We start from the raw sequence: 24214 nt of genomic DNA on the forward strand, positions 1-24214 counted from the left end.
TTGCGGTTGTGGCTTGCGTTGGTTGGTTGCTGAAGCTGTTGTGTATGTCCGTGATTTTGTTGTGGAAGTAGGACGCGAGGGAGTTGCAGAGGTCTTGCGACGGGGTGATGTCGTTGTTTGTGGGGTTTGATGCATCCGACCCATGTACCATACTATGGACAGGCGACTTTAACACCATACCCCTCCTAGGTAGCCCAACTGTTGGCCCCCAGGGACATACCCAGGCACAAACTGAACTCAAAAGAATTATACAAAACACTGGTATGGTCGATGTATTTCTGAGAAATTAATTCTATAACCAAAGACTACTCAGATTACTCAGGTAGCAACACGTTCTAGTCTGGGCTGGATTTCTGACTACAAACATGACATAATGGAATGGCAGGACCACGTTAAATATTTACCACATACACCATCTGACCATTCAACGGTATTGCTTGCACTCAACATTCCGGCTAATATACAAGCAAAGAGACGGAGCCCTGAAACACTAATGGATCAGGTATTTCACTCGGAAATATGTACAGCTCGTGTCTTACTTCATTGAAAATAGAGACTTGTTGCAACAAACGCCACCCTCTGGAATGCCTTCAAGGCCATAATCAGAGGCTAGTGTATCTCAAGTGTCACAGGCTTCTTAAGGACCTACAGGGTGAGTCAACTGGCCTGGAGCCAGAAATTAGGAAACTTGAAAGAGAGTGCAATCAGTGCAATCAGTCACGACCAGACTGTTAAATACTCTGAATTTAACAAGGCTAGAGTTCTGCGAGGCCATGGACAGGAGGCCAAAGCTAGACGATACGAAGAGGGAGAATGATCTGGCCACGCTGTAGCCGGCCTAATTAAACCACCCTAGGCCTTGGTCAATGTGATTCAGATCGAAATTCCCACAACTGGATCATTACATAAATTCAAAGCTATCCTTCAAGCAATTGAGGAGTACTATACCAATTTCGATCCATCTAAAATGAAAGCCTCTAAAGGCGAACATACACAGTTACCTCAAAGTGCCCCTTGCCTGGTTAGAGAAGCATCAACGGGAGCCACTCTGGCCCAATTAGGCTACATGAGATATGGGATGTGATCAAATCTCTAAAGAACACCTCTGCCACTAGTAGCGATTGACTCCCTTCGGAGTTCTACAAAGAAAAGCCTGAAATTGGCCCCCTTCTATAATGAGGCATTTGAGACCAGCAGCCTCCCTCCAAGATGCATTAGTGATTACCTTGTGAAACAAGGCAAGCCGGCCTCCACTTATGTATCATATCGTCCTCTTTCACTAAACATAGATCACAAGAATTTGGCTAAAATGACTGCCAACAGACTATTGTCGCCTCCCTGCTCTGGCCCATCCAAATAATTTAGGATTCATACCTGATTGTCTGACAATCTCCACACTTTTACTGTAAAAAATGAAATAGATCCCTCCATGAAAGCAACAGTTTCTAAACGCAACCAAGGCCTTCATCTCCATTAAACAGACATACCTACTAACAGTCATTGAACAAACGGGCAAGGGATTACTAAAATGGGTGACTCTGCTATACACAGACAACTGCTAAAATTCAGGTAAATAACAAGCTTTTCCCTTAGGTGCTGATACAAAGTCACAAAATAGAGTGGCCCACTGTCCCCCAACTGCTTCACATTGACAGTGGAGCCACAGACTTGCTTATTACAGGAGTGCCATCACCACATGGGAATAGAGTTTAGCACATGCTAACTTAACCTCTCAATGTACGCTGATCATGATCGCTGGGTCAAAACTGAGGGTAGGGTTCCTGGCCAACAGAAGGAATGAGAAATCGCTGCTTTTGTTGCTTGGTTTTACCGCACTATTAACTTGACAGAAAAAGTTCTAATTCTGCTAACTACAGTTACTAGGGCCCAAATCACCAGATACCCTGTAAAAATACCCTGTAAAAATACCCGATTAGATGCTTATGTATATACTACCACCATCACCGACCACACAAAGAAAACTATGGAAGATAGATGGTCTCTCTCTCTCTCCAAATCAGTAAAGAGCTGGATTACGCACTTATTATTGATTATACTTCCGAACTCATGCTTGTTCCAAAATGTCCACTTGCACTCAAAAAAGACCTTCTACAGCCACTTAAACTCACTGAGGGAGAGGTTGATCTGGGCTGGCAGGCAACCCCAGAGTGCATGGCACAAATCACACATGCTTTATGAGAAGGGTGGCTTTTCAATGCCCAATCTCGAAATTTACTAACTGAAAGCTCAGGTTAAAAATGCACACCACTGGTTCCAGGCAGAGTGCTCACTTCCCCAACTCAATCTCGAAGCAGGCCTCGTCACCCCAAATCCTGTCTGCACCACTTGGGGTCCTATCAGGGAGATATACACACTGGAGTGCACAAGATACACTGCCAAACACCCGGCAATCTACTCACTACAAAAACCTCTGATTTGCAATTCGAAACTCTAAGTCACATCGCAGCATGGGCTATGCAAATGTCCCATTAGGACAGTTTATAAAAAAAAAAAAAAAAAAAAAAAAACACACGCACACACACAGCTCTTAACATATGAGGAATTCCTTAACAGAAACCAGAGTTCCGTACCATGAGGGACTCCCATGTCTATTATTGCCTACAGGGGTTCAATGAAAGCTGTTTCCCACAGTGCCAGGGGACCCGAGAGGGCCCTGCAATACTCACCACCAGAATGTTCTTATTTATTTATTTTTTAACTGTGCTACACCTTGAACCAAGTCCAAATGGTAAAAAGATATGGGTTAACCTATGCCATTCCTAATCCACAAAGGTAGTTTTGCTACAAACAGATTAAAGAGATCGCACCCCCCCCCCCCATGGCAAATTTAGACTGATCTATTTTTTTATTTTATTTTTATTTTAAAGGTTTTATATAGCGCTGGCTAGACCCGGAGGTATCAGAGCGCTTTACATGAGCATTAGATCATAGTTACAGGTTAAAACGTTACAAAGGTTACACAGTTATTAGAGCATGGCAACATAGTTACATGTAAGGTCAAGATAAACAATAAGCACAAATACGAAAGGGGAAAAGCACGCAAGGGGAAAGATTCAGGAGAGGGGGAAAGAGCTGGGGAATTAGACAGGTAAGGAAGGGAGGGAGGGGAGGGTGAAGGAAATCGAATGGAAAGAGGAGGGGAGGGGCGTTTGATGTGGTCTTGCCCGACAATTCAGGACTATTGAACTGCAGATTGTGACACAATAAGGGAGATCACTGGGATTCTGTCTCTCGCTCCTTTACCACCGGTGGGAATCTTGGGATAGGTCAAAAACATACCCAAGGCATCCTGGAAACTGGTTGCATTTCTTTTGAGCAACATCAGATACCATGAGATGGCATACTAAGGTAATTTCCACTCACAGTAACTGGTTGAAGGATAGGGCCACTTGCAACGAACATTGTAACATACTTTGACCACATGCTTATTATGTTACTAGCATTTTTAGAACAGATACACTGGAACAGTTTCTTGGTGCTTACATAACATAAGTATTGTGCGCTGCTTATCAGGGCTTATTCATATGCTGGTTTAAAAAGCCATGTTTTTAGCGATTGCCTAAACCTCATGTACCTGGGGGTAGTTTTTATTGCAAGTACCAGATGCGGGGGCTAACACTGAAAATCTGGAGCCACCCATTTTCTTCTTAAAATTGGGGATGGTGAGTAAGTTCATTTGGATGGATCGGGGGTTTCAGTTGGGGACGTATTTTTGAATATAGGATGCTAGGAAGGCCGGGGTTTCTTCCATGAAGGGATATGAAAATGATGCAGTCTGTCCTGAAGATGGTCCTTTGTTCTACAAGAAGCCAGTGCAGGGGGGGCGATGGGGCAGTGTCTAGGTTGATTAAAGAGTAATCTGCCTGCCTCAGTCTGGGCAAGTTGGAGTCTGCAATTGAGGCCCTTGGGTAGACCTACATAGATTCAGCGCAGTCAATCCTAGAAATGACCAGGGCAGTTCAACTAAACCTTGGATAAACTCAATGGGGTTAGTCAGATCGACTGAGTGGTCTCAGGCAGGAGAAGATCCAATTGACAGGTGTGCCCTGCATCCCCACTTCATGTCCAAGAGATATCTGGGTGCCCTTGCAATGTAACTCGCTGGCTCTACTAAATAATCCGGCTAATATGCAAAAGGGAAAAGAAAACAAACCAAACCAGGATAGAAAAATATTAGGGAGGTACTTTCACCTACTAGTAGAATAAACGGCCTCACTTTGTTTCCAGTTTCTGCAAACTTTTATTCCGTCATACTTTATTGGGGAGCAGGTCAGGTCTTAAGGTAAAGAGAACAATTGTGGCACAAAACAAAATAGGAAGTGGTCCAAAGACCGCAAGTACTGGCAAAAGCAAACCTATAATTAACAAACTAACATCTATAGCAAAACAAAGTCACTTTAATTATTAATCTTATACATAGTTTGTATTCAAGATCCATAAATATATTATTCACTGATGTACTCACAAGTCGAGGGGATAAAAGAAGAACACCAAATATTTTCCTCGATAATCCGAAAGTTTCAGTTCCTTAAATTCTCCACTGATCACAGCCGTTCCTTCAAAATAAGGAGCTGGTTTGGAAACTGAAAACAAGGTTATTATTTAAGGTGGTCAGAGAGTAGCATTTCATGAGCAACAAATTACATCAGCGATACTTGCTTAGAAAATGTCCAAAGTGACATGCAAAACAGCCACCACAAAAGATCTTGAAGTGAGACCTTCTTACTTTTTTTTAGAAGCAAGGTTAAAACTGATTTTATACACAATGGTGGGATTTTGCCTTCATAATTGGTTACATGAAAAATTCTGCTACCAAGGTGGAGTTTGTGAGAATCTAATATGGGCAGGTTTGTTGCTATTCCATGCTGAAATTGCAAATTAGTTTCCCTTTGGAGAAACCAATACATTTTTTAAGTCACATTTCTGCATGCAAACGTGTAGTCACGTTTTCAATTGGTGCATCTGCTAGAGCGCTTGGGAGTCTGTGACAACTACAGATTTTCTGGAGTATTGGAGGAATTGTATGTCATGACCAGAGGAGACAATTGTGCATTTCTCTTATTAGTACTCCGCAGCCTTTTAAAAGCTAGGGCAAATTACAAGACAGTTCATCTCCAAAACCAAATGTCTCATAAACAGCTGATTACATCACAACATAGGATCTACCAAACCCAAAGCACTGTTTAATTTCCTTTCGAGTCCAAGATTCTCTTTTCTTCCTGCTCGCAGTTATTTTAAGAACAGCAGCGCTTTTCGTCTACATTCCAACGCGTCGTGTTTAGGAGTGATTCTGCCCCCCCTGCTTTTCGTTGCTGCATAGAATAGAACTTGACGAGAGGGCTTTATCATTACAGGCCTTCTACTACTTTGGGCCCAAGCCAGCAGGCGCAGGTGTCTTTCAAACTACCCCATGTAGCTGAATCCAGAGTAGGCTAGATGTATAAACGTCGGGGAAAAACACAAGACAAGCGTGCACTGGCAAAGCTAATAGGTCTCACAGATGCATGAGCTATTGGCTTTGCCAATATATTTTAGCCATGTTGTACATCAGCGTGGCTGATGTAGAGCATAGCTAAAAGTTAGAGTAAAGGAGAGAAGAGCGACATAGAGAGCGGAGCAGATTGTGATGGAATGGGGTAGAGCGTTATAGACTTGGACAAGTGTTTTATAGAGTGCTTTAGAATGTCAGAGCGGAGTAGAATGGACTAGACAGAAGTGGCATATAGTACAGTGAAAAAACAGTTGATGGACAGAATGCAGAACAAGGTCATACATTCACCCCAGTACAGAGACCTGGGCCTAAAACCATAGTTTTTTGCTCACCATGCCATTCCAGTTTGAACCAAACCATATGCTAATCAGTCTTGAGCCTGTGCCCCATGGGAACAGTCCACCGCGAACTGCCAAGCCAGGTCCTCCCTGGACTGGAAACAAGCATCCTAGGACCGGTTTTGGGCTTTCAGCCCTCATCAGCCAGGATAGCTTGATTCAAGTGGCATGGAGAGCACGGGACTCACGTCTAAGCATACCCGTCCCACTCGGGGTGACAAATGCAAAAACAACAGTTGATGGACAGAATGCAGAACAATGTCATACTTTCACCCCAGTACAGAGATCTGGGCTTAAACCCATCTTTTTTTGCTCACCATGCCATTCCAGTTTGAACTCAGCCATATGCAAATAAGTCTTGACCCTGTGCCCGTCCATCACCTTATGTGTTTTGTTGTTTGCCCTATGTGGGAAGGGTATGCCCAGACGTGGGTCCCGTGCTCACTACACCACTGGAGTTAAGCTATCCTGGCTGATGACGTCCGATAGCCAGAAACCGGTCCTAGGATGCTTGATTCCGGTCCAGGGAAGACATGGCTTGGCAGTTCGGGCTGGACTGTTCCCATAAGGCACAGGGTCATGACCGATTTGCATATGACCATGTCTGACCTGGGGTGGCGTGGTGAGCAAAATAACAATGGATTAAACCCAGAACTGTGACTGGGGGTGAATGTTTTGCCAATGTGCAACATTCCGTCCATCACCTTGTGTGTTTTGATATAGTACAGTGATGCAGAGTGATACAGTTCAGTGGTGAAGAGTGCTACTGCACCACTGAAGGAAAAAGTGAAGAGGAAAGTAAAGATTCCATTCACTTGAATGCCTTTGGGACATGTTTGAGACACTAGCTCCTATGCAAACCACCCCCTACAAGGAGGCTGACCAACCAGGCCCTGGATGAGGAGGACAGAATGGATGACTGACGTGCAAGAGGAGGAACCCAGGCCGAGCCATCCAGAGTGTTCCACATGAGTTAAATGCCCCCAGTCGCCACCTCAGACCTGCATCGCGGAGTCGGAGCACCTTTACTACCCTTGTAAAGTTATCCCAAACCTTTACTACCCTTGTAAAGTTATCCCAAACCAAAGATCAGGCAGCGACCCGTTTTGGTAACTGTCTTAAAGAAGTGGCTGACTGAATGTCAAACCACTGCCTCCGACTCAACGGTAACAAAACAGAGGTATTAGTGGTAGGGAAGACACCTACCATTTGGTCATCTGCTTGGTGGCCGGAAGTACTAGGACAAGTTCCCCTCCCCAAACCGGAGGTGAAAAACCTTGGCATATGGTTAGACCATAAGCTATCCTGCGACAAACAAATACAGAAGGTATCCGGGAAATGCTATGGCGCCATAAAAACACTCAGGAAAGTTAGAGCTACTTCCAGCCAAAGCCAGAAAGACCATAGTCCACGCAGTCATCACCTCACAACTGGACTATGGAAATGTACTGTACCTAGGGGTCTAAAAAAGGACTAGCCAAACTGCAGCGGGTACAAAATGCAGCGGCACTCAGTCTCCCTAGGAAAACAAACACTAGGAAGGCCCTGGATATCCTACACTGGCTTCCAGTGGAAAAAAAGAGCCAAGTTCAAGGCAATGTGCTACTGCCACTGCATCCTCTCACAGAAGGGTCCTAAATACCTGCAACCTCTTCTGACAACATACATCCCCGGGCGTACCCTAAGGTCCACGGACTTAGCATTAGTGAAAATCCCCAGAATCTTCAAAGCCGCACAGGAGCCCGTTCTTTCAGGTACCTGGCAGCCAAAAGCTGGAACACCCTACCAATCTCTCTAAGGCTGGAACCCACCGAAAGAGTGTTCTGGAAACAGCTGAAGACCTGGCTATTCTCCAATGCTTCGGAGGGGAAAATGTAGGACTCACTCAGCAGCTGCAGTCACTCTTCTGACTATGTCTTAGCGCGGGGACACACCGTTGGTGTAACCAGGCGCTCTACAAATGAAAAAATATAAATATAAATATTGGTCCTCTATCTGGGCTTTGGTAGAAAAAGTGAGCCAGTCAGTATGTGGGGGGTGCAATCTGTAAACCTTAACAAGATGCAGGAAAGTAGGCTCTGCTTTCATTGTTACCCCCACTTTTTGCTGGAGTCAATAGGTCTTTTTAGGTCTCGCATGCACTGCTCGCTCTGCGAGATCTATTGTCGTTGGGTTGCTTTCGGAAGTGGAGTCGAAGCTCCGCCCATGCTTTTCATTGGTGCGCACACACTTTATGCTAAACGCTCGCTTTTGATTTGGAGTGGGGCTTTAGTGACTGCCCAGTTTCCTGTAGGCCCTGCCCACCCGGACTGGATCATTGCTTGAGGGCTGTCGTAATGAGTTTCCCCACTGCAGGCAGGCATGGCGCGCTCTCACTTTTTTTTTTTTTTTTTCCATTCACGCAATGGCATGGCAACAGCTTGTTTTATTTGGCACACATTCGCCTGGAAATAGTTTACCTTCCTTACAGTATCCCATGAGGTTGTAGGTTGCCCGATTGTCTGCCAGGCTCCTGATCTTTTTCAGATGCACGAGCGTGCACATCTTGTTGCATGCAGTCGTGTGTATACACGTTAAGCGCCACAATACCCAGTTTAATGGGATTCTAGTGCTGTGTGGTATTTAAAATTGCATATAATCTATTAGTGCACTAAGTTGTACTTCGTACTTTATACAGTCTTTAAGCTTCGCACCGCAAAATTGTGATGCACTCCAAATTGTATTACACACGATAAGTGGGGACAGGCCTACACGATAAGTGGTCCCACTGCCTACTCTTAAAAAAAGAAACTAACATTTAATTTCTTATTTTTTTAAATGCATTCCATTTTCCTTAAAAAAACAGGCTACATGTACTGTTTGATGTGCTGAACTCGTTCGGGAGGAACTCCGGCCTTGTAATTAATTGGACCAAGTCCTGTGTCTACGTACTCTCTGGTGACGCTCCCTCATTACCGCGCGGTTGCCCCATGCAGGTGACGCAGATGGGATTTAAGTATTTGGGGGGTCTTTATTACATTAGACCCTGGGGTCCGTTATGATCGTGATCTGCTGCCTCCGCTCCAACGGTGAAAATCTGACCTTGTGGCCTGGCGCAAACTGCCACTGCCCCCCCTCGGGCATGCAGCTCTTTAAATGAATATGCTACTTACCAGTATGCATCTGTTCTTGGCATGTAGGGCTGCTAACATTCATATCTTTTACATTAGATCGCCGCCTAGTGTTGGGTCCGGATGATCGCACATTGTTGTCTTGGAAGAGTCTTCGAAGTATCCTGAGATAGGTGGCTCCTCCCCTGGACTACAGTGCGCATGGGCATCGGCTCCATCCCCAGATTGTTTTGCGCCATTGTGGCAGAGATGGAGTGTAAAGTGTAAAGGATGTCCATGCTAATGATTGAATGCAAGAGTATGTCTGCAGCTGCGACAGGCACCGGGGAGGAGGGTGGGCGATATGAATGTTAGCAGCCCTAAATGCCAAGAACAGATGCATACTGGTAAGTAGCATATTCAGTTCGAGGCATGTGGGCTGCTAAATTCATATCTTTTGCATAGAATATATAGCAGTCCCTCCATTAGCGGCGGTTGCCCGTGCCAGCTGCAGAAACTTGAAAAAGTGTTTTGAGAACAGCCTGTCCTACAGCTGCTTGCTGCTTGGAATGCACATCAACACAGTAGTGTTTTGTAAAGGTATGTGGTGTAACCCACGTGGCTGCTCTACAAATGTCTTCTAAAGGAATGTTCCCCAGGAAAGCCATAGATGCCCCCAATTTGCGTGTGGAGTGCGCCCTTGGGGGTATTGTCAAGGTACGTTTAGCCTTCTGATAACAGATTTGGATGCACTTAACAATCCACCTGGCTATTCCTGCTTTGGAAATAGGGTTGCCTTTGTGCTGTGGCGAGAAGGCAACAAAAAGTTGTTTTGTTTTCCTAAAGTGTTGTGTCCTGTCAATATAGTACATCAATGCCCTCCTGACATCCAAAGTATGAAGCATTCTTTCCGCCACCGTTTGTGGGTTTTGGAAGAATGCAGGCAAGTCAATAGTTTGGTTGAGATGAAACTGTGACACCACCTTCTGAAGGAATTTGGGGTTAGTACGCAGTACCACCCTATTTGGATGAATCTGAAGGAATGGCTCTTGTATTGTGAGCGCTTGCAGCTCACTAACACGCCTCAGTGACGTAATAGCTATTAGGAAAGCTACTTTCCACGTTAGGAACTGGAGTTCACACGAGTGTAGTGGCTCAAAAGGTGGTCCCATCAGTCTGGTGAGGACCACATTGAGGTTCCACACCGGAGCTGGCGGTGTTCTTGGGGGAATGACTCGTTTCAGACCTTCAAGAAAAGCCTTAATGGCAGGCACTCTGAAGACAGAGAGATGCTGCCTGTTCTGAAGATAAGCTGCTATGGCGGATAGATGTATCCGAATGGAAGTGTACGCTAGATTGCACTTGTAAAGATGTAACAGATAGCAAATGATGTTAGGGATAGATGCATCTAGCGGGTCGATGTTATTAGCCGTACAGTAAATGACAAAACGCTTCCATTTTGCAGCATAGCATGCTCTGGTAGTAGGCTTTCTCGCCTCCTTGATGATGTCCATGCATTCTGGAGGTAGGTGAAGGTATCCAAACTCTAGGACTTCAGGAGCCAGATCGCCAGGTTGAGCTGTTGCGGATCTGGATGCTGAATGTCTCCATGGTTCTGCGTCAAAAGTCTGGGCGTGAGGCGCAGCCTTTGATGCGGCACCACCGAGAGTTCTAGAAACGTGGTGGACCATGCTTGGCGCGCCCACGTTGGAGCAACTAGGATGAGTGTCATCGAGTGCTGCCTTAGTTTTCTTGCCACCAGCGGTATCAGAGGGGCTGGCGGAAAAGCGTACGCAAATCTGCCTGACCAGTTCATCCATATCGCATTCCCCTGCGACTGTGGGTGAGGGAACCTGGCGGCAAAGTGTTGGCATTTTGCGTTTTCGTTTGTGGCAAACAGGTCTATCTCCGGCTGACCCCACTACTGGAAGTACGGGCGGAGTACTGATGGGTGTAACTCCCACTCGTGCATTTGATGGCTGTATCTGCTGAGCAGATCCGCCATCTGATTGTCCTTGCCCGGGAGGTGTTCTGCCATGAGGAAAATGTTCCTCTGAATGGCCCACTTCCACATGCTCTGAGCCAGATGAGACAGCTGTGGCGAGTGGGTGCCCCCCTGCTTTTGAATATAGTACATCGCGGTCATGTTGTCCGTCCGGACTAACACTACCTTGTTGCACAGATGTACATTGAAGGACTTGAGCGCCATGAAGATTGCCATCAGTTCCAGATAGTTGATGTGCATCTTCTGTTGCTGCGTCGTCCATAGTCCCTGCACTGTGTAAGTGAGCAGATGAGCTCCCCATCCCTGGAGAGACGCGTCCGTTGTCAGGATAATCTGTGGCACTGGCTCCTGGAACAGTCGGCCCTTGCAAAGGTTGTGTGGATTCCACCAATGCAGAGAGTCGTACGCCCGACTGGTAACCAACACTAGGTCTGTTAATTGTCCCTGAGCCTGTGTCCACTGATTTGCTAAGCACTCCTGGAGCGGACGCATATGTAAACGTGCGTGAGGGACTATGAAGATGCAGGAGGCCATCATGCCAATCAACTGCATGAACACTCTCGCTGGGAGCGAGTGTTGTGGTCTGAACTTTTGGATTAGAGACTGCATGCTGTCTATCCTGACTTGGTTCGGCTGAGCCATGGCCGTCAGGGTATTGATCGTCGCACCTAGAAACTGCCGGACATGTGCCGGCTGAAGATGCGACTTTGGGTAGTTCAAGGAGAAGCCCAGGTCGTGAAGGAGGTGAATGGTAGACGACATGTCCGCGGCGCACTGTTCCGACTTGGCTTGAACGAGCCAGTCGTCTAGGTAGGGGTAGACATGGATGTTCTGCCTCCTGAGGTGCGCCGCTATTGTCGCCAGACACTTGGTAAACACTCTTGGAGCTGTGGTCACTCCGAAGGGCAGGACCTTGAACTGATAATGCTTGCCTTGGATAGTGAACCTGAGGTATTTTCTGTGGGACGGGTGTAGTGGAATGTGGAAATAAGCATCCTTGAGGTCCAAGGTTGCTAAGAAGTCCCCTTGGTTTAACAAGGGAAGAATCTGTTGCAGTGTTAGCATATGGAAATGTTCTGACAGTATATACAGGTTGAGGGGACGCAGATCCAGAATGGGTCTGAGAGATCCGTCCTTCTTTGGAATAAGGAAGTACAGGGAATACACCCCTGTGCCTTCCTCCTCCACTGGCACGAGCTCGATTGCGCCTTTTTGCAGCATCACCACTACTTCTTGCTGCAATAAGTGCAAATGCTCTGCGGACATAGGCCGTTGCCTTGGTGGAATGTTGGGTGGAGTAGACTTTAACTCTAGACAATAACCGTACTGGACAAGTTTTCATACCCACCTGTCTGTGGTGATGTTTGTCCAGACTGGCAGGAACTGCTGGAGTCTCCCCCCGACAGGTGTTAAATGGTCGGGGGGCAGTGACAGAGAGTCACTGTTTGTTTGGGGCAGAGGAACGGGAATTGTTGTTTCCTCTGCCACGTCCTCTGGTGTTGTTTCCTCGATTACCCCCTTTGTTCTGCTTGGGGTACGAGGACTGTGCTCCACCTCTAGAGAATTGCGACTGTTGACCCATCTGTCCTCTGGTGACTCCACGTGCACCTGAGCGACGAAAAGTGTTGCCCCGGAACTGTTGTGATTGTAGGGCCCCCATAGACTTAGCTGTTTCGTTGTCTTTCTTAATCTTTTCGAGGGTGGTGTCAACATCAGGACCAAACAGTCTATCAGGATTGACGGGCTGATTGAGTATGGTTGTCTGAATGTCCGGTTTAAACCCCGATATGCGGAGCCACGCTTGTCGTCTCAGCATGACGCTAGTGTTAATAGCCCTAGCCGCTGTGTCTGCGGCATCAAGTGCACACTTTATGGCTGCATTGGAGATTAGTTTGCCCTCTTCTATAAGCAGTTTGGTAGGTTCTTGAAACTGCGGAGGCAGGTGTTGTAAAACTTGCTCTAGGGTGTCGTAATGCGCCCTATCATAACGTGCCAATAGTGCTTGTGTATTTGCAATACGCCAGAAATTGGCAGCCTGCGCAGCTACCCTTTTGCCCCCTGCCTATAGCACTTTTGATCCTTGTCTGGGGGAGGAGCTTCACCCGTTGTTTGGGAGTTCGCCCGTTTGCGGGCATTTGCGACCACAAGGGAGTCAAGTGGCAACTGTCCCCGAATGTATGCAGGGTCTGCACTTCTTTTCGATGCGAGGATTGACCACCCTCGCCCTGGTTGGTTCTTTAAAGATGTCCGCAGCATGTTTAAGGACCCCTTTGAGCATAGGCAGTGTCTTGACTGTCCTTTCAGAGACTGAAAAAGTGTCAAATAGAAAGTCTTCTTCAACTGGGTCAGCATGCATGTCCACATCATGATTAGCAGCTGCCCGTTCAATGAGTGCGTGAAAACCTGCAGAATCTTCTGTTGGGGATGCACGTGCAATGAAAGGCTGTGGGTCCTGCCCCACATTCTGGGTGTCTTGGTCACCTATGTCGTCATAGGAATCCTGCTGTGCATCAGGGTCATTGATGGGGAAAGTGTATTGGTCATCTTCTCCATATCCCTCACCCTCAGAGTGTTCTGGGGAAGGTGTTGGGCTCCTTCTAGGAGGAGGCTGTATAGGTTCCATCAGGGCTGAAGCGTCCTGAGCAAGCCGTTTCTTCTTTAGTGGGATGACATAAGAGTCCACTGGCTGTGAAGTGATCTTTCGTTTGTAAAGGGTCAATTTGCCAGTGTCTGCGTCGATAAAACGCTCAGAATCTTCTTCTGAGTCGAGTAGTCGACCTGAAAGTGCTCCAGACGATGATTCCGACGTCTTTGGCGCCGATTTTGTGGTAAAGGCCTTCGGTGCCTCCTTTGGCGGCAGAACGAAGAGAAGTTTGCCTGCAGGCTTTGCCGGCAAGTCCATCGGCTTCTGGTGCGACGGCGTCGGAGCCGGCGTCGCAGAGGCCTTCTCCCGAATCCTCTGTAGCGAAGAGACGATGGGGGACGCGTCACTCACAGCGACACTTGGCGCCGACGAGGAGGCCTTCACCCTGCCCTCGGATCTGACGTCTTGTTGGCCCTTTTGAGTCTTAGACGTGGATGCTGCAGCCGTGGACACAGTCTTTGGACCGATGTGTTGAGCTTCCAGCTTTCGATCCGTGTGATTTTGCAGGCTCCGTTTTCACCACGCGTCCGACTAACGATGTCCCAGTCGGCACCGGAGTCTTGTCGGTGGCTTTGGCGGGCTTAGACGGCGTCGCACTTGTCGACCCGTGCCGAACTCCCTTCTTAGAGGAAACCTCCTCCGCCGACGATTTCGACACCGTCGAATCGACAGTTTTCTTCGACTTCTGTGGACCGGAGGTCGACGGAGTCGATGAGGCAGCAGGTTTTGGTGTTTTTGGTGTAGCGGCCGCCATCTTAGGAACGCTCGAATCCGTAAGTTTCGGTTTCGGGTCGGCCATTTTAGGTGTAGTCGATACCGCTTGTTTCAGTTTCGATACGGGCTTCGCAGCAAGTATGTCCGTGGCCGGGCCTGAGGGCGGGGCCGTGGCTTGCGGTGCGGGGTCTTGGGTAAGGCCGACTGGCGATCCCGTGACCCGAGCCTGATCCGTGTAACCTTCGGGGCATAGCTCATCCCCTGAGCTATCTTCCGCGGCCCCATAAACTTCTTCGACGTCCCCTACCTCGTCGACGTATTGAAGGCCTTGACCCACGACTCAGTCGTCGTCTTCCGGATCCGCCTCGATGTCCGTCGCGGGCGGTGAGATTTGAAGATGATGGCTCTGGCCCTCCTCTTCTTGGTCGCCGAAGATGTTTTCTGGATCCGGGGCCGCTTGTCTGGCCTCAAGGCGCACCGCGCACCGAAGTTTGAGTGTCTTTTTTGACCTGAATCTGGAGCAGGCCATGCAGTTGTCCTCGTTGTGACCCGGCGAGAGGCACTTGTTACAGACCGGGTGCACATCGATATGTGGGTATTTTGACCCACAGACGGGACAGTACTTAAACGGGCTCCGCTCCATGGCAAAAAGTTGCGGTCGGGTTGCGATGAGAAGGCCTCGATGTCCGAAGAGTGATACGACTCCGTAGATTCCGTCTCAAAGAGACGGAAGAACTCGAGACCGTAAGCAAACAATACCGACGCAATGAATCTAAGGCCTTTTGGACGTAAAAAAGCTAGTTTTCTCGGTTCCGACAGAGAGACGTCGAGACCGCATCCGAACCCAATGGCGGAAAAAAACAATCTGGGGATGGAGCCGATGCCCATGCGCACTGTAGTCCAGGGGAGGAGCCACCTATCTCAGGATACTTCGAAGACTCTTCCAGGACAACAATGTGCGATCATCCGGACCCAACACTAGGCGGCGATCTAATGCAAAAGATATGAATTTAGCAGCCCACATGCCTCGAACATGATGTCCCTGCCGCGTTTTTTATACGTGCTTCAGAACACGTTTGATGTCATTCCGGCGAGCTATTTCCGGGAGGTGGAGAGTCTGTAGAGGCGGTTGACATGGGATGGGCGTTCGCGTATCGCCCTCGCCAAACTGACGCTTCCATGGTATGACGGCGCTATCGCACTTCCGGATATTAGGCAATACTATTGGGCCTCTCAGCTGGGGGCGATTAATCACGCAATGTACGGTCCTGCATTAAATCCTGCGTTTGCGATGGATAAGTGGCTGCTACCGGGTGGTGATTATAACAGGGCGCTTTATTCCAAATCTACTGGACGGATACTTTCAGGACCCACTAAGATAGCGGTGAAAGTGTGGCAATGTGCGAATGCGGCAATGGGATGGAGGGATCGACTGACCCAGGCGACTCCGCTCTATGCGTCTGACAGACTGGGCAGCTTGTGGCAGACGAAAGGTTTTGAGAAGTGGGATATGATCAGTATTTGTAGGGTGAGTGATCTCTGGGCCAAGGTTAGGATTAAGACCTTTGAGAAGTTGAAGGTAGAATACGAGCTGAGTAACAAGGAGTTCTTCCGTTATTTACAGATTCGCCATGCGTTAAGTTCGGTTTTTCCTGAAGGTACTGTTATCCCGGAATCATTTCCACTCGAAGATCGGGTGCTTGACGGATATGTTCCAGACAGCACTATTTCTTTGATATATAAGAAATTGATTAACCATCGAGTTGACCTGTTGGCGCACCTCAGGGAGGTCTGGACCAGTGACGGTCTAGAGTTAGATGACGAGGACTGGCAATCGGCGATATCCTCACCTAAGGAGGTCGCGATTCCGGCCCGTCTCCGGCTCGTACAGCTGAAGATTCTGCATCGGATTTATGTGACCGGCCCTCGCCTGATTCGTATGGTTTATTCTGTGGATGGGTTGTGTAAGCGTGGATGCGGTTTAATTGGTACTTTCCTCCACATAATTTGGGAGTGTCCGGAGGTGGTAGTCTTCTGGAATCTAGTGCATGCTGTGATGGAGGACATCACGGGTGTTGCGCTGTTGCCTGAAGTCAGGCGTTCTGTTGAATGTTAGGGGACCGACTGATTATGATGTGGCGCAGACTCAGTGGGCGACCCTTGGGAACATAGTTGCCAAGAGAGATATTGCGCAATTGTGGGGTTCCCAGAGGCCGCCCACAGTCTTGGCATGGAAGGAGAACATGGACTGGTGTATGTTTAGAGAGAAGACGGTATATGTGGCGCGCGGCAGACCTAGGAAGTGGGGTAAAATCTGGGGCCAATGGAATTCTTACCGGGGTGATATATGTACACCTCCCCTCGCTGATATTCCGGATGTTCCTCTTTCCCCCTGACCCGACATTCCTAGTGCTGTTTAAGCCCCGATGTGTTAGGACTCCGATTTCCCCTCTGCCCCTCCTCGCATTGATGATTTGTATTAAATTGTAATGCACTTTCCTTCCTCCCTGAACGCATATCCAGCTGTATTGCCTTTTATTGCCTTGTTTGTTTGTTTTATCAATAATAAAAAGTTTAAAAAACAGGCTACATTTATTTTTATAAAAAGCTTCCTTTAAAAAGCAGTCACAGACCTGAACCCCAGCAGGTCACCATCCCTGGGAGTGCTAGCCATTTCCAATGGGGTCGCAAATTGCACCTGCCTCATGAATATTAATGAGGCAGGCAATTTGCAACCCCATTAGGAATCGCAAACAGTGTTGTACATTCCAATTTGCGACTCGCAAATTGGAAGGGTCGTACATCTGGCCCTTAGTTTACTGGGGTGGGGCGCTAGCTATCAGACTGATTTGAAGGGCACGTTTGGTGCAATCCTTGTATACTCTAGTATGAAAAAGTTCTGGGAGCCCTTGGCTCCCGCTCTGGCATGAAACTGTTTAAAGGACATGGTAGTATCCTCCCCTCTGTCCAACTCCTCCTCTGGGAGGGACCCCCGAGTCGCCCTAACCCCTTTCTTTTGCTATAAAAAAAAAAGCTTACCTGTGCATGGGTCCTCAGATGAGTCGTGGGACAAAAAACTCAAGCTTGAAACCACGTCACGGTTTGGCAGTCTGGAAACTCGGACTTCACCCAGAACAGAGACTGCATCAAGGAAGACTCCTGCTGCCCCTGGATTCGCTATTCTGCAAGTCTTCTTAGTCATGTGTCTGTGCTCCTTCCAGGATCTACAACAGACCTGTGGGCATCAAGGACACCTGAAGTAATCTCACTTTGAGTGAAGGAGTCACTCCCCTGCATGCACTGCAACAAAGCGGACCGGTTTGCTACTCCAGACATCCCACGGACTTCGAAAGGCTCAGCAACACAGGTGGTAGTTCTGCAACTCCCTTGATGTCCGACCTGTCCTTTCTGCAATTTTGAGGACAGATTCCCTAGTCAGAATTGCTGGGACCAAACCCCTGTGCACCGTGTCGTTCCCATGGCTTCTTTGCTCTGCACTCCAAAGATCTTTGGGCTACATGAAGCTCCAGTCTCCAGCATCTCTTCCTGTCAAGAGCTTAGTCCTCACCAGACCCTCTGCGCTGTGAACCTTCATGTATGGTGAGCTGCTCAAGGTCCTCTTGTGACTTGTGCCTTTGGCCGGAGGGTCCTCGAGGGTCTTCCTTTGCTTCAGTGGGCTCCACTGTTTGCTCAGGCCTGCTCTGACTCCTGTGCTTGGTGAGTACCTTGGACCTTACTGGTCCAAAAAGGTAGCTCCTTCATTGTTTTCCACATCAGCTGCTGCCACCAAAGCTGTTGGTGCTCCCACTGACCCCCTGGTCCTCGACTTCCGAGAGTTCGTGCAAAGCTTCTTGTCTTCCTCAGTGTCACCTACAGCGACAAGGTCACCATCATCACTCCTGCATCTTCTGTGGTCATTACTCTTCCGTTCCCCCGGGTCACTTCTGAGTAGCAGAGACTGTCCCCTCTGCTTGCAGGTTCTTCTCTTCAAGAATCCATCCTTGGATTACACCAGACTCTTGCACAGTTTTTGCCAGCTGCATCTTTACTGAAGTCCTCCATTTTGGTCTACGGAGGTTCCCTTCTCCAAAACTACAACTGCGACTTTCCAGTTGACTTCAATAGGAGTATGCAGCTGTGTTTCCACTCTGCACGCAGCCTCTGTGGGGTTCCTGGGTACTTACCTTGTGTCCCTAGCTCTTGTGAGTCTCCTGGTCCAAGTCCTGACTTCAGTCGCAGTTCATATTACACTTTCCAAGTATATGGGATGGTCCTCCCTAGAGACCACCGTGTTTTCTGCTTACTTACCTGTTTACAATCGAAGTATTATGTATTTGTTTTGATCTCTCCAGGTAGGAAATATACCAAAGAGTTAGTGAGTGTTGTGTATAATATTATTATTAATAATAATAATAATAATAATAATAATAATAATAAATTAAATAAGCTCTACGTAACTTTTTGGAGTGCTAATTGAGGTCTAGCACAACCCTTTCTACAATCATTTTTAAGTTTAGTTTCCACTAGGAAAGGTAGAAGCAACACCACACTTCATTTTGTCTACCATGTCTTTAGTTTGGGAATCCAGTGCACCCGAGTCTTCTAGATACAGTGGTCTTAAGTTGCAGGAACTTAGGACCCTGGCTGCATCCTGGAAGCTAAAGATGGGTAGTAACCCTAACACACAGCACCCTTAGAGCTTCTACTGCAGGATGATCTCCAGAAAGGGGGCAAGTCATAAGGGCAGAACAATGAGGGTGGGTCGCTCCAGAACATGGGTCAGGGGTTGTTCACTCCAGTGACAAATTCTGAGCCTGACCAGGAGGCGTCTGATGACCACCCTAGTGAAGTCTGATCCCTCAAGGAACAGTACAGAGGGGTGTCCCTAGAGGTAGGTCCCCCATTATTCCTCCTGGGAGGGTGCAGGGCAAGCATGAGAGGTCTAGATCCGCCTGTTAATTCCATTGCCTCTATTAATTCCGCAGGGACCTGTAGCTCTAGTATGAGGGAGGACTCCTTGAAAGGAAATACCACCTGCTTAAGCTTGAGCCAAGTTCAGAATCAAGTAAGAGCAGCTGGCCCTTGATAAGGAACCCTTGGAGGGACAGGAGGCTTTAAGCATTTGGGACTAGAGTCCCATGGTGGTAGCACTAGTGTCTCTACAGTCAGGGAGCAATCGTTTGATGCTAGGAACCTGAACAGGATAGTCCCTCCTTACCAGGAGGGGGGTGATGCTCATAAATTGATCACTGCCTTAAGAGTGCCTAAAAAAAAAATACAGAAGTCCCCCAGGAGCAGTGGGCAGCTATCCTGTGGCTCTCCTTTGGTAGCAAAGGTAGAGAGAAACTCCTCACGGTCAAGGAGGAAGATACCGACAACTACACAGACTTGTCGAGTTACCTCATGGATGGGTGTGGTTTGACCATTGAACAGTACAGAGTCAAATTCAGGGACATACGGGATGCACACATCCAAGACTGGGTTGACTTTGTAGACAGTGCTATTGAGGCTCTGGAATGTTGGCTTTGTGAACGTACTGTGCAGGATTATGAGGGATTGTACAATTTATTGATGAGGGAGCATATTCTTAATAACTGTCAAAATCAGCAGCTGCACCAGTACCTGGTGGACTCGGATATGACCTTTCCCCAAGAATTGGGGAAGAAGGCAGACAAAGGGGTGAAGCAGAAAAACAATGGTGGTGAAGCTGACCAGAAGAAACAAGATTCTTCTAAGACCCAAGCACACGGTGGGGTTAATGGTAAAGACAAAAAGGAGTCTTCCCAAGGTTCCAAAAAATCTTCCTCTGGGTGGGTGGGTCCCAAAACTCCTCTTCCTCTGGCAAGATATCTTGGTGTTACCTATGTAAGGAGGAAGGCCAGAGCAAAGTATGCCAACTGCTCTAAGGTTAACACCAAATAACCTACTACTACTACTACTTCTAAAGAAACTGGCAGCAGTACAAGCAGTGGTAGTGCCCCCAAGGGATTAGTATGGTTAACCTTGGGTTCTGGAGTGGGTCCTGGCCTAGTCAGGACTCCCACTCAGGCTGTCCTTGTCTGTGAGAGTGGCATGGAACTGGTCCCTTTACTTTTAAGTCCCACTAACTTGGGCAAGTACAGACAACAGCCACCGATTAATGGTCAGGAAGCTGTGGCACACAGGGGCATGGTAGCTTGCTGAAGCGTTTTTCAGGGAGTCCTGTTAATGGTGTCAGCCTTATGGTGTCTGGGTGATTTTCGCCTGATTTGCTTCCTATTTAATTACAGACAGGCCGCTGAACCATCATTTCCACAGCAAAGCACCAATCCCCAGAGATGTCAGAGAACAGCTGAAGAAAATGCTGGAGCAGCAGGTTCACACACAGTTATGCCAATGTATAGAAAAGAAATGATTTACTGCACTATACTCACAGTGTTCCAGATCACGCGGTGTGGTGACTCAAGGCAAGAACTTTGAGCAAGGAATAAGGCAGCGGCTGGAGCAGTGGCCCGTGGGGAGCAGGTGAGGGCCCAGGATTGCCAGAGCTGGAACAGGCCACAGCCGGTTGGCTGTCGGGCGCAGAGACGGTGCTCCCTGAAGTCGGGCTCCGCGTGCTACTCCGGAACAATCATGCCCTAGATGCTGGGGCATATCGAGGGGGAGTGGGAGGGCCCAGAGACAGTGTCAGCAGGGAATCGGCCTGCGTTAAGGAAGTGCCTCCTATACCCATCTCGCTTAATCAGCTCCTCTAGCGGAAGGGCTAACTGGGTCCGCACTGCAACCGTCCCTGCTCACAGTGCCAACTGGAGGGGGCACAGCTCCTGAAGTGGAACCAGACAGGGTGAGGAGGCCGACAGCAGGGTGCACCCCTCAGAGTCCGAGCAAAAAAGCACGCCAGACTCACCATATTTTCACCTAGTGCACGGCGAGAAATATTTATAGATGTGGTACAGCCACATGACAGAGCCCCTGTGAGACATAGCCATAGCGAGTACTGGGGAAGTTGGCGGCATTAGTGCGATGTGCACGGTCGAGCCCCTTTGCTGTGGAGGTGGCCCGCCTAGGTGCAGCTTGGGGCAAGGAGTGCTCCCGCCTGTTAGATTTGGGGGTCTCTAGTTGGCAGACGTAGCTTTGACCCAACAGGGACCCTTGCGTCTAGTCAGGGTAAGGGGCTACACTCTTAAAATAAGCCTGCCTGCTCCTACCAAGGGGGGGAGCAGGGGTTCTCAGAATCCAATTATCAAGGAGAGAGAGAGAGGACTAGATAGATAGTCTGTATCCCCAGGGTTATTATATGCAATCAAGAAGGACTAGCCTATTTTGTGTGTTATACAGGACTCCGGACTGTATGGGAAGGGAAGGGAAGGGAAAGTATTTGGTTTCATTATGAAGCCCTCACCCACCAACCTAGTTGGTGGCATGCTTAATCATTGGGCCCACCCAGTGACACCAAATGTGTCCCGGGTATGCTTCAACGCCTGTATTATAGCGGATCAGGTATTTTTACTGCCACTCAGACCACTCACCAGATGCAGGAGTTCCCAATTATTACTCCACCTACATCCACCGCCTTGCTTTTATCGCTACCAGAGGTGCAGACATTAAAGGAAACCCCCTGGGGTATTGGGACCACTGGATAGCTTTTAACTTTCACCTTCACTCCACTATCACTGCACACTCAGTAAAAATACCTGCTCCGCTGTAATACAGGCGTTGAAGCACATCCGGGACACATTCGATGACACTGGGTGGGCCTGATGATGAAGCACGCCACCAACTATGTTGGTGGGTGAGGCCTTCATAAGGAAACCAAATAGTTTTCCTTCCCATACAGTCCTGGATCACACATAAAATAGGCTAGTCCTTCTTGAATACATATAGGCTTATCTCCGAGGCAGCGAGTAAAGCATTTGTGTACAGTAACAACACTACAGATGGACACCACATAAGTCTATTTAAAAATACTTATTTTTATAATACAACCTAACACAAGACCAAAAAACAAAAATCCACAATACTGTACTTACTCAAAAATAGACTCTAACACGTTACAAAATAGCTCAGTTCACTCAAGTTGTAAAGCTGACACTTTCAATCAGTAAATTTGTAAAGCGCACTATTCGCCCATGAGGGTCTCAAGGCGTCGGGGGGGGTGGGAAATCGAGGACAGTTGCTACTGCTCAAATAGCCAGTTCTTGAGGAGCCTCCTGAAGGTTAGTAGGTCCTGGGTTTGCAGTAGGAGGATGGAGAGAGTGTTCCAGGTCTTGGCAGGAAGTGGGAGAATGATCTGCTGCAGGTGGTCGCTCTTCGGATATGGGGGACGGTGGCGAGGGCGGAGGAGCGGTCGGTTTGGGGTGTAGAATGTGAGTCGTCTGTTGAGATATGCAGGTCCGGTGTTGTGGAGCGTCTTGTGTGCATGGGTGAGGAGCTTGAAGGTGATCCTCTTTTTGACGGGGAGCCAGTGCAGGTCTCAGGTGTGGTGTTATGTGGTTGTGGCGCGGGATGTCGAGGATAAGGCCAGCAGAGGCCTTCTGTATGCGTTGTAGTAGTTTCAGGAGTTTGTCCGAGGCTCCTGCGTAGAGGGCGTTTCCGTAGGCCAGCCTGCTGCCGACGAGGGCCTGGGTGACCGTTCTTGTTTCGGTGGGGATCCACCTGTAGATCCTGCGGAGCATGCAAGGGTGTTAAAGCAGGAGGACGAGACTGCGTTGACTTGCTTGGCCATGGAGAAGGATGAACCCCAGGTTGCCTGCATGGTCAGTGGGTGTCGGTGCTGCTCCCAGTGCAGACGGCCGAGACTGCGTTGACTTGCTTGGCCATGGAGAAGGATGAACCCCAGGTTGCCTGCATGGTCAGTGGGTGTCGGTGCTGCTCCCAGTGCAGACGGCCACCAGGAGTCGTCCCAGGCTGAGGGGGTGGAGCCCAGGTTGAGGACCTCTGTCCTGTCCGAGTTCAGCTTCGGACGGCTGTTCTTCATCTATGTTGAAGAGGTCGTGCCATCATGCGACGTGGGCGAGCGGTGCCATGTAGATGTTGAACAATGTCGGGCTGGGGGGATGATCCTTGGGGGTACACCGCAGGTGATCTCAGAGGATTCGAACCGGAAAGGGGGCGGGGGGGCGGCGTACGTTCTTGTTTCTGCCAGAGACGAAGGGAGGTGGTCCATTCCAGACCCTTGTCTTGGATCTCTGCGCTGTGGAGGTGTGTGCGTAGGGTGCGGTGGCAGACAGTGTCGAAGGCGGCTCATAGGTCCAGGAGGATGAGGGCCGTGGTTTTGCCGTTGTGCAGCAGGGCCCGGATGTCATCGGTGGCAGCGATGTGGGCAGTCTCGGTACTGTGGAACCTGGATTGGGACGGGTTCAGGATGTTCTCCTAGCGGTAGCGGGTCAGCTGTCTGTTGACGGTGTTCTCAATGACCTTCACCGGGAACAGGAGCAGGGAGATGGGCCGGAAGTTCTTGAGGTCCCTCAGATCCGCCTTGGGTTTCTTCAGTAAGGCGTTGATCTCGGCGTGCTTCCAGCTCTCCGGGAAGGTTGCTGTCTCAAAGGAGATGCTGATGGTCTTGCAGAGATCGGGTGCGATGGTGGTGCTAGCTTTGTGGAAGATGTGGTGTGGGCATGGATCTGAAGGAGAGCCGGAGTGGATGGGGTTCATGATTTTTATGGTGTCATTGTTTATGTTGGTCCAGGTGAGCAGGGATCGGTGTGGGTGGTCACGCGGTCTGAGGTGTCGGTGGTTTTCGGGGCAGTCAGGTTGTTTTTTTTTTTTGTTTTTTTTTTTTTTAACGGAAAACAGGGCCACACAACTCCATACAAATATTGAAGAGGACTCTCCGGCCCACACAGTGGCCTCACTGTTTTGCCCTCAGTTTACGTCACTAGGAAGGAAAGATACTCTCCATAGGGGAAACTATCTTGAAATTGCTCCAATACA

At 48.6% G+C, this 24214-nt stretch overlaps 1 protein-coding gene across 2 annotated transcripts in view; it reads right to left on the reverse strand.

Annotated features, from left to right (window-relative positions):
• PRDX4 (peroxiredoxin 4) overlaps positions 1-24214 on the reverse strand; it is a 149635-nt gene that overhangs the window by 117691 nt on the left and 7730 nt on the right. For both annotated transcript variants that reach the window (XM_078657842.1, XM_078657841.1), the window contains exon 2: positions 4487-4604. In XM_078657842.1, the coding sequence (XP_078513968.1) occupies positions 4487-4604 (118 nt within the window). The remainder of the gene's footprint in view (positions 1-4486; positions 4605-24214) is intronic.

The sequence above is a fragment of the Lissotriton helveticus genome, chromosome 8 (genome assembly GCF_964261635.1).
Source record: "Lissotriton helveticus chromosome 8, aLisHel1.1, whole genome shotgun sequence".
Classification (NCBI taxonomy): Eukaryota; Metazoa; Chordata; class Amphibia; order Caudata; family Salamandridae; genus Lissotriton; species Lissotriton helveticus.